This window comes from Zootoca vivipara, chromosome 8, assembly GCF_965207765.1.
Source record: "Zootoca vivipara chromosome 8, rZooViv2.hap1.1, whole genome shotgun sequence".
NCBI lineage: Eukaryota > Metazoa > Chordata > Lepidosauria > Squamata > Lacertidae > Zootoca > Zootoca vivipara.
This window is the reverse complement of record NC_142591.1, coordinates 28,885,848-28,900,220: the sequence shown is the minus strand read 5'-3', so window position 1 is coordinate 28,900,220 and position 14,373 is coordinate 28,885,848. Positions and strand designations below refer to the sequence as shown.

The 14,373-nt window shown below is 44.5% G+C and overlaps 1 protein-coding gene across 8 annotated transcripts in view; it reads left to right on the top strand.

The window, feature by feature from the left end:
- The first annotated feature begins 3,658 nt into the window (after positions 1-3,658).
- The window catches only part of KIF13A (kinesin family member 13A), a 78,496-nt gene continuing 67,781 nt past the window's right edge, over positions 3,659-14,373 (top strand). For all 8 annotated transcript variants that reach the window (XM_088675236.1, XM_088675235.1, XM_035126358.3 and 5 more), the window contains exons 1-2: positions 3,659-4,424; positions 5,754-5,847. In XM_088675236.1, coding sequence (XP_088531362.1) covers positions 4,370-4,424; positions 5,754-5,847 — 149 coding nt within the window. In that variant the 5' untranslated portion in view covers positions 3,659-4,369. The remainder of the gene's footprint in view (positions 4,425-5,753; positions 5,848-14,373) is intronic.

Below are 14,373 nucleotides of genomic sequence, written 5' to 3'. Positions count from 1 at the left end.
TCATGTTCACAATAGAACTGTGGGGATCTGCTTCAGCCATACTTGCATTCCAGACATTCTTTATTGTAATGATGAAGAGAGTGAATGCTTTTTTAGGGAGGGGCGAATAATGGAAGGCTTGTCCTTTCCGCAGCTCATGCTCATTTATGTTGTACATGTCACAAACTGAATGTGGCAGTTAATTGCTTTTTAGGAGGTAAGCAATTCATTTTCCAGAGCTGGGTGTGCAGAAACGAGAACTTAAAGTGAATGTGGTGGGGCAAAGAACCTCAAATATAGGAACTTTGAACCTTTAATCTCTCTTTCAAAGGTAATCACTGTGTTCTACATTAGAAGAAAAGGCGACTGAGAGTCAATATCCTCCTTTCTCTTTCTCTCTCACACAATGCTTCACTTATGATTCCTGTCTGCCCATCATAAAACATACGACCACAGTGGCATTTGTGGGATGATTAAACTATTGATTAGACAAAAGAAATCTGTCTTTCTTTCTCCTGTTGTCTGAGAGAACTGTGTGTGCCTGACTGTTATAAACTGTAAAACTTTGTTGGTGGGGTTCCTAAAAAAAAAAAAAACCTTAAGATTTTTGATGTGCAATTTGCAGGCATCAAGAAAACCTCATTTTATGGCTTGGCAAATGACATTAAAAAGAACAAAACACCACAAAGCTATTTAGCTTCCATCTGAGAACTTGTTAAATCCTAACTAACATTCTTGCTGTCTTCTGAAATAGTTTAAAGCAGTGTGGCTTGGATAAAGGTTAGCTTGAAGACCTCTGGCCAGAAAAGCTCCCTCCCTGACTTTTTGCGGCCACCTGGGGAAATTATATGTGGGAACACCCGAGGCCCACCCAATCACTGTCAAAGTGGAGAGGGCAGAATGTTGGTGTCCTCCAGCTCCATTGCTCCATCTTCTGTCCCTGGATTCAGATGCCCATGGCGGAGTTGGTAAGCATTTTTTGTGGAAGTTGTTGCTTCTGAAGACAGCGAGGACAAGAAGAGAGGGCACTGAGGACAGAAACTAAAAGGAAATGAGAGACTGGAGGAAGGAAAAAAGAGAACATAAGAGCCCTGGTGGGTCATATAATCTAGTCCAGCATCCTGTTCTCACAGTGGCCAACCAGATTTTATTTATTTGACTTTCTATACCACCCTATACCCGCAGGTCTCAGGGTGGTTCACCAGATGCCTATGGGATGCCCGCAAGCAGGACAGAAGTGCAATGGCATTCTCGGGGCTTATGATTCTCAGCAACTGATATTCAGAGGCATAATGCTTTCCAAAGCAAACCCTATATACAACCACTCCCCAATGCAACATTTTGTTGCAGGTCCCATTTGTTTGTTATGCAAATCTGACAGTTTAGAGGTACAGTGTCTCCTTCCAACACTATTTGAAGCCAAAAAATGGCTTTGTTGTTGTTTCCTTCCTGGGATAGCAAAGAAATAAATGGCACTTACATTTAATTAAAAATGTAGGGATGCCTGATGCAAAATGGTTAATGCAGTTATATTTATCGAATTACCTTCTGATGACATAACAGTACACAACTTTTAAAGCTATACACACGATTCCCCATTGCTTATAGCACAGGGCAGCTAAAGTCAAGACAAGTGTGATCAAAATTGAACTTTAGACTGTGCCTTTAACTTTGTTCTCTCTGTATGTGATCAATATTGCATATGAATAAGCTTATTGTACATTGCTTATAAACAGAAATTACTTTCCCCCCTGCCCCTTACTGAAATAATCCATGGTTTGGGCCAGTGCCTAAGTCACAAAATTTCCAATGATATTTATAAACAAGGTTATAGTAAATATTTAATTTTATCATGACATCTTACTCATCAGTACAACCTCATTTCTCTGGATGTGAAATGCTTTGGAATTGTTTTACATCCTACTTAAAACAAATTCCACATTGCCTATGGAAACGAGAAAAACATTGTTTTTGAGAAGCAAGTAGCTTTGCAGGTGCCAGAATAATTTAGTTATAGCTGGCTCATTTTGTCAGATTTAATAATAGAATTGGGGGGGGGGTGTTCATTGTTTCTTCTCACTATTTTGAAAGTATAGGGTTATTTTCTGCAGAGTTTTAATTCAACATCATTAAAATAAGTTATTCATGCAGAGGTATTTATCAAAACATGTTTATGTACCTTTTCTGTTGTGCTGCATGGTAACTGGAATGCACCACAAAATCCAAAATGGTTTGGATCCAGACCAAAGGAGGCTGCAATCCACTTCCCATTTACCTGGGAAAGCCCCCTTAAACTCAGTAGGATCTACTTATGATCTATCAGATGTCTGCACTGTTAGTCATCAATTCCACTGAAATAAACAGGACTTGTTAGCTATATGACTAATTTGTCCAATTGCTTTAAATGGGACTAATGTGTGACTAACCTGCTTAATCCTGTGTTAAATCCCTTTACTTACTCCTGCGTGTGTACAGAACTGCAAATTTAAGATTAGAGCAAATTCATTCTAATTGCTGGATTAGTTCAAAGATGTTACAAAGATGTATATCTAATTGCCTCACGACCTCAGAAAGATACGGGCAATGATCGATCCCACCTCAAAAATTATTAACATTTCAGAGAATTGTGTTGAAATTATGTACAGGTGAAACTCGGAAAATTTGAATATCGTCGAAAAGTGTATTTATTTCAGTAACGCAACTTAAAAGGTGAAACCAATATATGAGATAGATGCATGACATGCAAAGCAAGGTATGTCAAGCCTTTATTTGTTGTAATTGTAATTATTTGCCATTAGGCAGGTCAATTATAAATCGAATGTAATTAATGAAATGTAATAGCGATGTTTATTTTTGTTTTTTTCTGTATTATTGTAACTATTTGTTTTATTACTGTGGAATTTCCAAAAGAAAAAATTTGTAAAAATGAAAATAAAAAATAATAAGTTGCATTACTGAAATAAATGCACTTTTCGACGATATTATAATTTTCCGAGTTTCACCTCTATAATCAGTATAAAACGATACTTTGTAAGGGGTATATATTTTTTGATCTCTTTGAATACGTATCAGTAAATAAATTTAAAAGAGAAAGAGGAGAAAGAAGGAAAACAGCAAGATAAAAAAATGGGTTATATGTTGCAGGAAGGGGGCTAAAGATCTCAAAAAGTTGGGACGCCCCTGTCATTCATGTTAAAAGTATAGTTCTATTAAACCGTGCTGAGAAAGGGCTCAAGTGAAAAGCACAGAGTGGAGTTGAGTATCTCGGGAAGCTCTATAATTCAAGATGCCGTGATCGCCCTTAAAATGGGCAGCTCTCATCCTCTGGCTTCACATTCCTCCGCCTCTCAACCTGCTCCTTCCCTCCAGGGCCGCATCCCCGACCCATTGCTGCCTCAGCAACCCTCCCGCTGCCTTAAACTTAGCCTTGCGAGGCGGCGGCTGCCCGGAGGGCTCGTGCGCTTTTTGCCGCCTCCTCCCTTCAACTTGACACCAAATCCGAAGGGTGGAGGCGGGGGAAGCGGAGGAGGAGGAGGAAAACAAGCCGCCGCCGCTCGAGAAGCAAGCCTGAAGCACACAGTAAACTCCCTCCCCGTCAGCGCTTCCATCTGCGCCTGCGCGAACGCGTCTCGAATTCCTATTCCAGGCGAGCGAAGGGTCCCGAGAGAACTCGCGCATGACCGTTAGGAGGACATGCCTAGCTCCCGGCTACCCAACTCCCGATCCCCGCTCAGTGCCGAAGACGCTCGGCTATCTCCGTCCTTTTCCGACGCGCCCCTTCCCTCCTCCTCTTCCCCCCGCTAGCCCGCCCGCCCTCGCTCCGTCTGCCTGACCCAGGAATCTCAGCAGAGACTGAGGAGAGAGAGGGAGGGAAACGAAGGCAGGAGCCGCCGCCGCCGCCGCCGCCGCCGCGGGGGCTGGAAGATGGCGGTTGGGATGGGGAGGAGGAGGAGGAGGCGGCAGCAGCAGCAGGCACGGGGCTGTTGGAAAAGGCAACGAGGATCTTCGCGCAGGCGAGGCTGAGGGAAACGCCGCCGCCGCCGCGTCCCCGGAAAGCTGCTCTCGCCGCCGCCGCCGCTGCTTGTTGCCGGTTCGCCTCCTCTCGACTCGCTGCTTCCCCGCCGGCGTGAGATGGACGTCGGCGCCGCCTTGCTTCCCCAGCCGAGGGAGCCTCGTCGTCCTCGCCGGGGTTCGCGGCCGTCGCCTTGAGGTTCCGCCGCGGTCCTGAGGGGAGAGGCGGGCTCCGTCGCGCGCTGCCTGCGAGCGAGACTCGCTCTCGCTTCTCCACCCTCTGTCGCGAAGCGGCAGGGCGACCCCTGAGGGAGCTGGCTGGCTGCTGAGGGGGACGGGACACCCGGCGCTGCCTCCTCCTCCTTCGCCGTCAGGGAAGATGTCGGATACGAAGGTGAAAGTGGCCGTCAGAGTCCGGCCCATGAACAGGAGAGGTAATAATAATAATAATAATAATAATAATAATAATAATAATAATAATAATAATAATAATAATAATAATAATGGGACGGAGATGGCTCACACTCGCCTCTCAGCAGTCCCCGACTAACCCCGTCTTCACCCCTCAGAAGCACCTTTCCCCCTCGCTCCCTTCCGCCCCTCCAACTTGTTTGCAGAGTTGAACTTTTTTCTCTTCCTTGGATTGGCGGCGGGGCGAGGAAAAGGGAAGGGTGTCCCCTCTGGCTTTAGCAAAACATTTGCCTAGCCCTTCCTGGCGAAAGACTCGGGAGCGGGGAGCTTGGGGTGTGAGTCCCGCGGTGGGAAGGAAGAAGCCCCGATCCCTTATTCGCTCCCTTGGTTTTCTTGGTTGGAGCGTAGCCTCCCTTTTCTTGCAGCGAGGGGCGTGGAGTTGAGGGCAAACCCCGCCGGCTCCTTGTACAGTACTGTAAATCTGTTTGGAGTTGGTCTGCTCGCTTGCTGGGTGGGTGGGGAAAGCTGGCTGGCTTTGGGGCGATTTCGCCAATCTATCAGGGGTGCCAACATGAATAAAACTATGGAGGGGAGGCAGATGAGCCCCGCTCCGCATAATTGATCACATGACACAGCACACACCGTTTGAATGGCAATGCCCATAAACTTGTGTCCAAAATAAGGTTACCAGATTTTTTTCAGACGGACTTTGGCCCCTAGGACTTGGCTTCTATGCAGCCTATCATAGAGTTGCAAGGGGCCACAAGGGTCATCTAGTTCAACTCCCTGCAATGAAGAAATCTTTTGCCCAGTGTGGGTTCAAACCCATGACCCTGAGATTAAGAGTCTCATGATCTACTGACTGAGCTGTCCCAGGTGGCTAAAAGTTGTGGCTCTTCTCTCTTCCCCACTTCCAGTGGAGGATCTGACACTATCATCTAGTCTTGGAGATGGTGCCCTGAAATGGCTTACATGGTCTTGTTTTTTTTTGGGGGGGGGGACATTTGTGAACATGGAACTGGGGATAGCACACAATTGTATCATTTCACACGAGTAACATGTGGAGAACATACAAGCCAGACAATGAGACTGGGCACTGGTGGAGAGCCTCTGTCAATCTGTAGCTCTCCAACTTTCTGCTCTAGGATTGTCCTTTCCCCCCTTTTTTCCCTACCCTACTTTTTTTTTGGTGAGCAACGCCCATGCCATTTCCTACACTCTTAGCAGCAAAAGGGAGTTGTTTTCTGGACACAAGAAGAAAGAAACAGGAAAAACCCTGCTGGCTTGGGATGAGCTGTATATATCATTTTGTAAGGGAACATTCTGAAATCCTCGGTTGCATTATGTTTCAGAGCTGGAGCTGAATACAAAGTGCATTGTGGAGATGGAAGGGAATCAAACTGTGCTGCATCCTCCACCTTCAAACAACAAGCAGGGAGAAAACAGGTAAACATCCAAATCTATATTCTCAATTCAAATAAGTGATTTGTGTGCTTTGTTAAGGAAGCACCACCTGTTTCTGTAACTTGTCTCTACTCATGGGGAAAAGTTCTGGGACGTCTGGTTCACAACCATATAAAAAAGGAAGAATTACAATTAACCTTCAACAAGCTGAGTGCTGAGTTGCATGAAAAATAGTTATGGATTCTGACTTAATGTAGAATAATAATGATAAGCTAGTAAAATAAGCTACTAAGAATGTTGGAAATCAAAACACTGTAGGTTTAAGTACAGTTAAGTACAGTTACCTTGTAAACCACACTCCCCCCAATGTAGTATTCTTTGTTGATTCAGGAACGATAGACTACTACCGGTATGGATTCTTTGGTAGCAGTGAAAATTGTTACTGATTTCAGTGCATATACAGCTGAGTAGATGTATTTCCTGGATTCTTTATTAAGTTTGCTTATTTTAATGAATGAAGAGTGAAGAACTAAATCATATCTGGCTTTTATTTCTAAAGGCCTGAAAAAAATTGTTGGAAAATATCCAAAATACCAATGTGCCAGACTGTAAAAATAGATCAGATTTTTTCTTCATAAGGGACCAGGAGGGAGGTTGTTCAGAAGAGACATAGAAGGAAAAGTTAGTGTTGTCTGTGTTTTTTGGGTAGGTGGGTATGATCTGTTGATTGTCATAAGCACTTCACTCTGAATGTCTTCTTTGAGTGTTGTAATTACTTTTTAATATGAAAACATTGTTTGACATTGTATAGGTAGGTGGCAGTGTACTATTCTACTGAAACAGTTTGTTGAGAAGCAGCATTCATTACTGAGAATGGAGGAAGGTTGGCAGAATATGTGATAGTGTTGAAGAGCTGTCTAATTGTAGGGCTTTTGCTTGCAAACTGATGCACAGATTCCAGTATTTGGCATGCAGTATTTATTTTAAAGTTTGCCATCAGGAAATAAAGGTGTATGAAACTATATACTTGGTTAATTTCATTTTTAAACAATAAAAATAGGCTTACTTAGTGCTATTTTTCTAGAAAAAGAGGTGCTGGAACTCACCATGAACACCTCCCTTGTTCTCTTATAAGGCAGTGGCGCCCACCTGAGAGGTGCCGGAATTGAGTTCCAGAGAGTTCCAGATAACAAAAACCCCTGGGCTTACTCCTTTTTGCCATTAAAACAGCACAACGTGCCACGACTGATTCAGCCAGTGCAGCTTGTGACATGTTAGAATTTCAAGTGGACAGCAGTCTCCAGTCTTAAGATAAAGTAGACATGTCATCTTTATGTCTTCTCCAGCACAGAACCAAGGCTTGGTGGCAATAAAATTGGAGTAGAACTGGGGATCATTTGCATATGCAGCACATACAAGATATTTTACTGAACTGACCCGTGTTGCTGTATGCCTATGTGTTTGTTAGATTCATTGATCACTTCATCCCAAAGGTTACAGTCAAGTAACAATCTGAAAGTATATTAAATCCCTTAAAAACAACTGTTTTGTATTTTTATGTTAGATTATATATAGTTGGTTGTTGTGTGGCATATACATAAAATTCATAAATAATCAATTTTCTACCTACAAGTAGCCCTCAGAGTGGCTTACAGTCTATGCTAAAAATACAATGTATATCAATAAACAGTACAAACTACAGTATTTTAAATCCCTATGCTGGCTGCAGTCAGCTTTCTGATGCTGTGTAGATGTCTCTTTATCTTGAAAACTTTTCCTCTACACCCTGTATTTCTCTGTTCTCTGCTTGTGACCCTTTGTTATCTAAAGGTATTCTGGCTGCATCCCAAAAACATGATGCCCATTCTGACTTCCTTTCTTATGTCTGAAGCTACCTTCCAGATGTCCTCCACAAGTCCCTTTCTTCCATCAAATCCTTCATGAAAATCCACCTTTTCCATGAAGCCTTTGGAAGAACTCTTTAGAATTTAGATATAGTATAGAATCTGTGAACCTCTTTCTGGACTTCCATCAGGATACTGCAACTGTTGCATCCCATTTCACCCACCTTTGGGATTAAGATTCTAACTTTTCTTCTTCAATTTTCCACCTACACATTGAAAAAGATTGTTCTAATATGGATAAATTATTTTGTGAAGGAGGAAGATAGTTTTATATATTGTGTAGTGGTTATATTTTGGTTTTCGTCAAAGAACAAGAAGGCTGTTAACAACAATGCAAATAGATGGATGGCATTTATAATAGCTGATGAGGTTTGTTCTTTTCTTTCAAGCCTTAGAGGACGTTAGGAGGGAAAGGTTCCAACTCCAGGGAGTTGGTGTTTGTTGCAAAAGTCTTGACTGAAACTTATCTAAATGGAGTGTCAAGTGAAATGAGACAATTACCAGCTGTCTGTTTTATCCAAAGGAATTATCAGCAGGAAAGAAACAGCTATGCAGGCGCTCTTAATATTACCTTACCTGCATGAGGTAGCAGATAGGATAACAGCTGACAACAGTCTTTGTCTATAGGAAACTGTAAAAAAGAAATCTGATTTTGATCTTTTAAAAATTGCCTTTCCTGATGGAAGATATTGTTCAGCTTATGAAGTGCTAGCTTTGATGTGAGTAGGAGGTATATAGATATAGACAAAAACATTTATGAACTGCTTTAGCAGTGTTTCACTAATCTCATTCTAGCTACCGTGTTTCTCCTAAAATAAGACACGTCTTATATTTATTTTTCTTTAAAAAAAATACATCGTGGCTTATTTTCGGGGGATGTCTTATTGTTACGTATGGTACGGGGCTTTCTTGCACCGCCCGCTGAGCCTGCTGCTGGGTCCCAGGGCTTCATGCGGCACGGCTGTGGCTGCTGCCGGCTCCTGCCGGGTCCTGCAGCATTGCGCGCCGCCCGCTGCTGGGTCCTGTGGCTTCGCGCGCCGCCCGTTGAGCCCGCTGCCTGGTCCTGGGGCTTCGTGCGGCGCGGCTGAGGCTTCTGCTGCTGGCTCCTGTGGCGCCGCGCGCCGCCCGCTGCCGGGTCCCTGGGCTTCACGCGGTGCGGTGCGGCGCGGCGTGGCTGGGGCTGCTGCCGGCTCCTGCCGGGTGCTGCGGCTTCGTGCGCCGCCCGCTGAGCCCGCTGCCGGGTCCCTGGGCTTCACGCGGCGCGGCTGGGACTGCTGCCGGCTCCTGCCGAGTCCTGCGGCTTCGCGCGCCGCGCCGCACTGCGTGAAGCCCAGGGACCCGGCAGCGGGCGGCGCGCGAAGCCGCAGGAGCCGGCAGGAGCCGGCAGCAGCCCCAGCCGCGCCGCGCCGCACCACGTGAAGCCCAGGGACCCGGCAGCGGGCGGCACGCGAAGCCGCAGGACCCGGCAGGAGCCAGCAGCCTCAGCCGTGCCGCGCGAAGCCCCAGGACCCGCTGCTGGGTCCCTGGGCTTCACGCAGTGCAGCGCGGCGCGGCTGGGGCTGCTGCCGGGTCCTGCGGCTTTGCGCGCCGCCCGCTGCCGGGTCCTGGGGCCCGTTCAGCCAGAGCTCCGCGCGTCACTGTGCTGGGGCTCCTGCTGTGCTGGGGCTCGGCGCAGCGCGAGCTGCTGCGTTTGCCGGCTCGCTCTGGGTCGTCCCGCTGGCTCCCCCAACACGTCTTATTTTGGGGGGATGTCTTACATTTTTTGGCCTTCAAAAGATCGTGCCATGGCTTATTTTAGAGGCACGTCTTATTTTAGGAGAAACACGGTAGTGACCTAGATATTATTCCAGTAGACTATCCTCCTAAAACTGTGCATTATTAAAACATCAGAGTTCAGGTTACAGGTTTGTGGTAGTGTTTCTGATACATATGAAATCAAAGTGGGATGAACTCTCACTTGTTCTTGTTAAGTATCATGCATACCTTTTAAATGTGTCTGTAGATATCAATGATTAAACTTCCAGCTGCTCTTTTTCTGTTCAGAGAAACTAGACACATTCCTTCTACAGATTTGGAAATATGAGAATAGATTTCTGACAAAGACTTCATGTTGTTTTTGAATGAGATATTTTTCTGTTCAGTTGCACAGCTCTTGAGTTGTACAAAACCCTTTAAAAATAATTTATGTGTTTACACAAGCCAAATATCAGAGCAAAGGAAAATGACACAATAAATAATTAAGTGGATTAAATGAATTAAGTCATTATCATTTAAACAATTAAAACAGTCAAGTTAAAACCATTTCTTATTACTTCTGTGTAATAGAAAATCTTTATGACTATGCATGCAAAAGTTGACCCAATGAAATATTACATTAATTTTGCAAACTTTAGAAACAAATAGAAAGCTAACAAGTATCTTGTTTTCATTAACTACGGTAGTTACAAAGTTAACAACCAGGCAGCATGTTGTAGTTAGTGAGAGATTAGCAAACCTTTTAATATAATTAACACATGTGGCTACAGAAGGGATGATTATACCTATACCTGATTATTATCCTTGCAGTTCAGACAGATCATTAGAGGTGTGGAACAGTTTTAAATTTAGCATTCTGCTTGTTACGTAGTAAAAAAGAAAGAAAGTGTAATTCTGATACTTTGAAGTTTTAATGTTACGGTAGCTATATGCACCTCCATAAGATTTTGATTTATAAAGCACTTCATAGTTTTTAGTGCAAGGGTGGGGAACCTTCTTTCCATTGTGATCTGGATTCTGTTAGGGACAATCTGTTGGGGACCACATCCCTACCTATTTACTGGGCCACTGGAGAAAGCATACATGACTCTTGCCAGAGGTTTGAACCAGTTGCTTGTAGAGGGCTCTCACTTCTACATCCATTTTGACCTCGTTTTCCTATCTTGCCCTCTTCTCTCCCTCCAGGCTCTCCCCACCTGTGTAAAATTAGTCCAAGGGCTGCAGGTCCCCCACCCTTGTGTTAATATATCTCTACAGTATAGTGGACTACCCCCCTTTCTTAGTTATGGGACCCAGGTGGCGCTGTGGGTTAAACCACAGAGTCTAGGGCTTGCTGATCAGAAGGTCGGTGGTTTGAATCCCTGCAATGGGGTGAGCTCCCGTTGCTCGGTCCCAGCTCCTGCCCACCTAGCAGTTCAAAAGCACATCAAAGTGCAAGTAGATAAATAGGGACCACTCCGGCGGGAAGGTAAACGGCGTTTCTGTGCGCTGCTCTGGTTCGCCAGAAGCAGCTTTGTCATGCTGGCCACATGACCCGGAAGCTGTCTGTGGACAAACGCCAGCTCCCTCAGCCTATAGAGCGAGATGAGCGCCGCCACCCCAGAGTCGGACACGACTGGACCTGATGGTCAGGGGCCCCTTTACCTTTACCTTTAGTGGACTACCCCCCTTTCTTAGTTGTGGAATGCTGTGTAATCTTTAGTACTGAAAGCTTAGGCAAATATTCGCAGTGAAGCTGTAAAATAATATTTACTGGACTGTTTTGGTTTTGATGTCAGTAGTGTGATGTGGCTTTCAACTCTCACATGGTGGGAGTATTTTTTCAGGTGACCTTCTGGGAAGATCACAGGTCATAGAAAAGATCACAGGTTCTAGAAAAGACTTCCCATCCTCCATGTTTGTGAAAAGTGGACTACAGTGGTACCTCCGGTTACGAACTTAATTCCAGAGGTCCGTTCTTAAGCCAAAACTGTTCATAACCTGAGGCACGCTTTTGCCAACTTCCGCACGCAACTTCCGCTCGCATCCCGGGGCAAAGTTCGCAACCGGGAGCATCTACTTCCGGGTTAGCGGAGCTGGTAACCCAAAGCGTTCACAAGGAGGATGGTACGCAACACAAGGTTCCACTGTAATCAGAAATTTGTGTGTACAGAATTCAAAAGTATTATCAAATGGTTGCTTAATAAGTGAGCAAATTATAGTTCTACCAGGGCAATTTGCAACAGATTGTTGCAGTGCAGAGTTTTCCTATTCATGATGGCAGCTTGTATTTCATGTTCTTTTCCTACACCATTCCATTCTCCTTTCTCCTGGTTTTCTGTTGTCTGCCTTGCTGTACTCAAACCTTTGCCACTTTCCCTTTTTGTGTTCCTCTATCCATACTTTACTCAAAACTGTACCATTTTAAAAAAAATCCTTTCAGTGTCTTTCCATTTCTGCTTTACCCTGCCATTGTTTGAAACAGGTGCTTTCTCTCTTCTTGCTGTACTCAGACTTCTCCCTCCTCCATTCCTCAGTTGCTTCATGTGAGAGAGTTAAAGGATTTGGAGCCTTCAGATATTCCATAGGTCCTTCACACAGTGTATTTCACTTTTGGTAACATGCATTGTCTTAAGCATGGAAGTTCCAGATTGAATGTAGTAATTTAAAATACATATTTCGTTCACAAGCATGCACCCATATGTGTACAACACAGGATATAGAGCCCTCCAACCTTCCAAAGTAGTTTACTTACTTAAACCCAGTGGTGAATGGTGCCGCTTGGCTGCCCGGGGTGGCACCCCCTGGGAGTGGGGCATCGCTCCACAGCGCGCATGCGTCCTGACATCACGACGCATGACACTGCTGCTCCCGTGGCAACCTTACAATCCGACGAGCAAGCGGCAACTCGTAAGGCTGCTGCATGGGAACAGTGTGCGTAAGGCTGCCCTGTCTGTGCTGTTTTTCACACGTGGCAGCCTTATGAGTTGCCGCTCGTAAGGTTGCCGCGGGATCAGCAGCGTCAGCCCATATCTGCACATGCACAGTCCATCCAGCTTGCCGCTGCTGCTCTGCTTGGCCGGCGCGTTCTGCTTCTTCGTGCTCGGGCGGAAGCGAGGGGTGGGCCAGGGAGGGGCATCAGCGGCCACCGCTAACATCCCTCTCTGGCCCGCCCCTCGCTTCTGCCCGAGCAGGAAGAAGCAGAGCGCGCTATGGAGCAACATAGGGGCGTCTCCGCGATGGTGGTCACGCCGCGGCAGCCGTCATCGGTGGAGGGTGGGGAAGGGCCGGGGGCGCTGCCCCCACCAGAGTGCTGCCTGGGGCGCCCCACCCCCATCACCCCTCCCTTTCTATGCGCCTGCTTAAACCTCTGCCATTGTTTAAAACTGCCAGTTTCCTTTCATTTCCCTCCATTCCTGCTTTACTCAAACTTTTGTTTTAAATCATCTCCTCCCCACCCCATGTCTTTCCACTCTTGTTCCCATGCTATGGCCACTGTTCTTGTGCAACTTTCCTTCACTTCTTTTCCCCTATCTCGCTCTGACTTCATGCAAATCCAGGATTGTAATGCAGCACTACAAATCCTGCAATGGTGGCTGCACTGTGACATACTTAATTTTTATTATAGAGAGAGATGGAGGAATGCATGTACCTTCACCAAACATAGGTTAAATATATTAACCCTGCCTCATTTCCATTTCCTGCATCTTCTAGTGCTCAAAAGCCTCTCTGCATTTGGAAAATCGTCATGCCTTACAAAACACATTTTTAGTTTGTGAATCGTTCAGGATTATTGTTTGCATTAATTGTTATTTTGTTACTCACTTTTGATGAAAAGATTAAGCAAACCAAATATAAATATTTATACCATCTACATGCTGCTGTATACACCCATAAAATAACATTGAGAAAATGCCTTCTTTCATTGCAGGGTGAAAATAGGGACTATGAAAAATTCAATTGCACATTTTTATTCTATTCATGCAGTTTGCCATTAGTCTTCTTGGGTACTCTAAAAATTGACGAAAATGATTGCAACTATTAGATGAATTGTTCTCACTGCACAAAACCCCCAAACTAGTACATAATACCAGTTTCAGAATTATTAATCAGAACTGAAAGCTTTCAAAAGAAAAAACTCAAAGCAAGACTATGGGTGTAGACCACCCTGCAGACTCCTTCCCCATTCATATCCAAAATCTGCTCAGAGCAGATTGAGACTCTGCGGAAGGCTGCAAGAGGAAGGAGAGAAAGAAAGGTGATGTCCATTGTACAAGTGCACAGGCAGTGTTGGATGTAACACTAATCATTCAAGCTGCAATCCTGACCCTACTTACCTGGGATTAAGCCCCATTTAATTCAGTAGGATTTACTTATGAATAGATGTGGTTTGCATTGCACTGTTATGTTTTATGAACATAAAAAAAGTTCACAGTGGAATTTTTTCTTTTTTAAATATGCTTTTTATTAGTTTTCTTACTTAACAAAAACACACAAAAAATTAACAAAAATGATAAAATAATAACAAAAACAAACAAACAAAAAAATACATACATCCATAAATCCATATGTTCTTACAAAAGAACTTATGCCACCATGTTCTTAATTCCCAATTCCTTATCTTCCCCAATAGACTTCCGTCTTCCTCAAAGCGGGTCTGTCTTATCTGTTTAATAAACTGCTTCTTTAATCATTTCACCATTTCTTCTGTTATCTGAATAGAATACTTATAACCCATTTTGTGGTTTGCGAAAATTAATCAAAGCATGTCCAGGTTTTAACTTGAAGGCACTTTTTAAAAAAATATTCTTTTTTTGAACTTTGGGTTTGGCTATCTCCTAATTGTCTCTGTCATTTTTGCCAGTTTGAGATATTCAAAAAAATTATCCTGCCATTCCTCTTTTTTTGGTACTAATTCTCCTTTCCAATT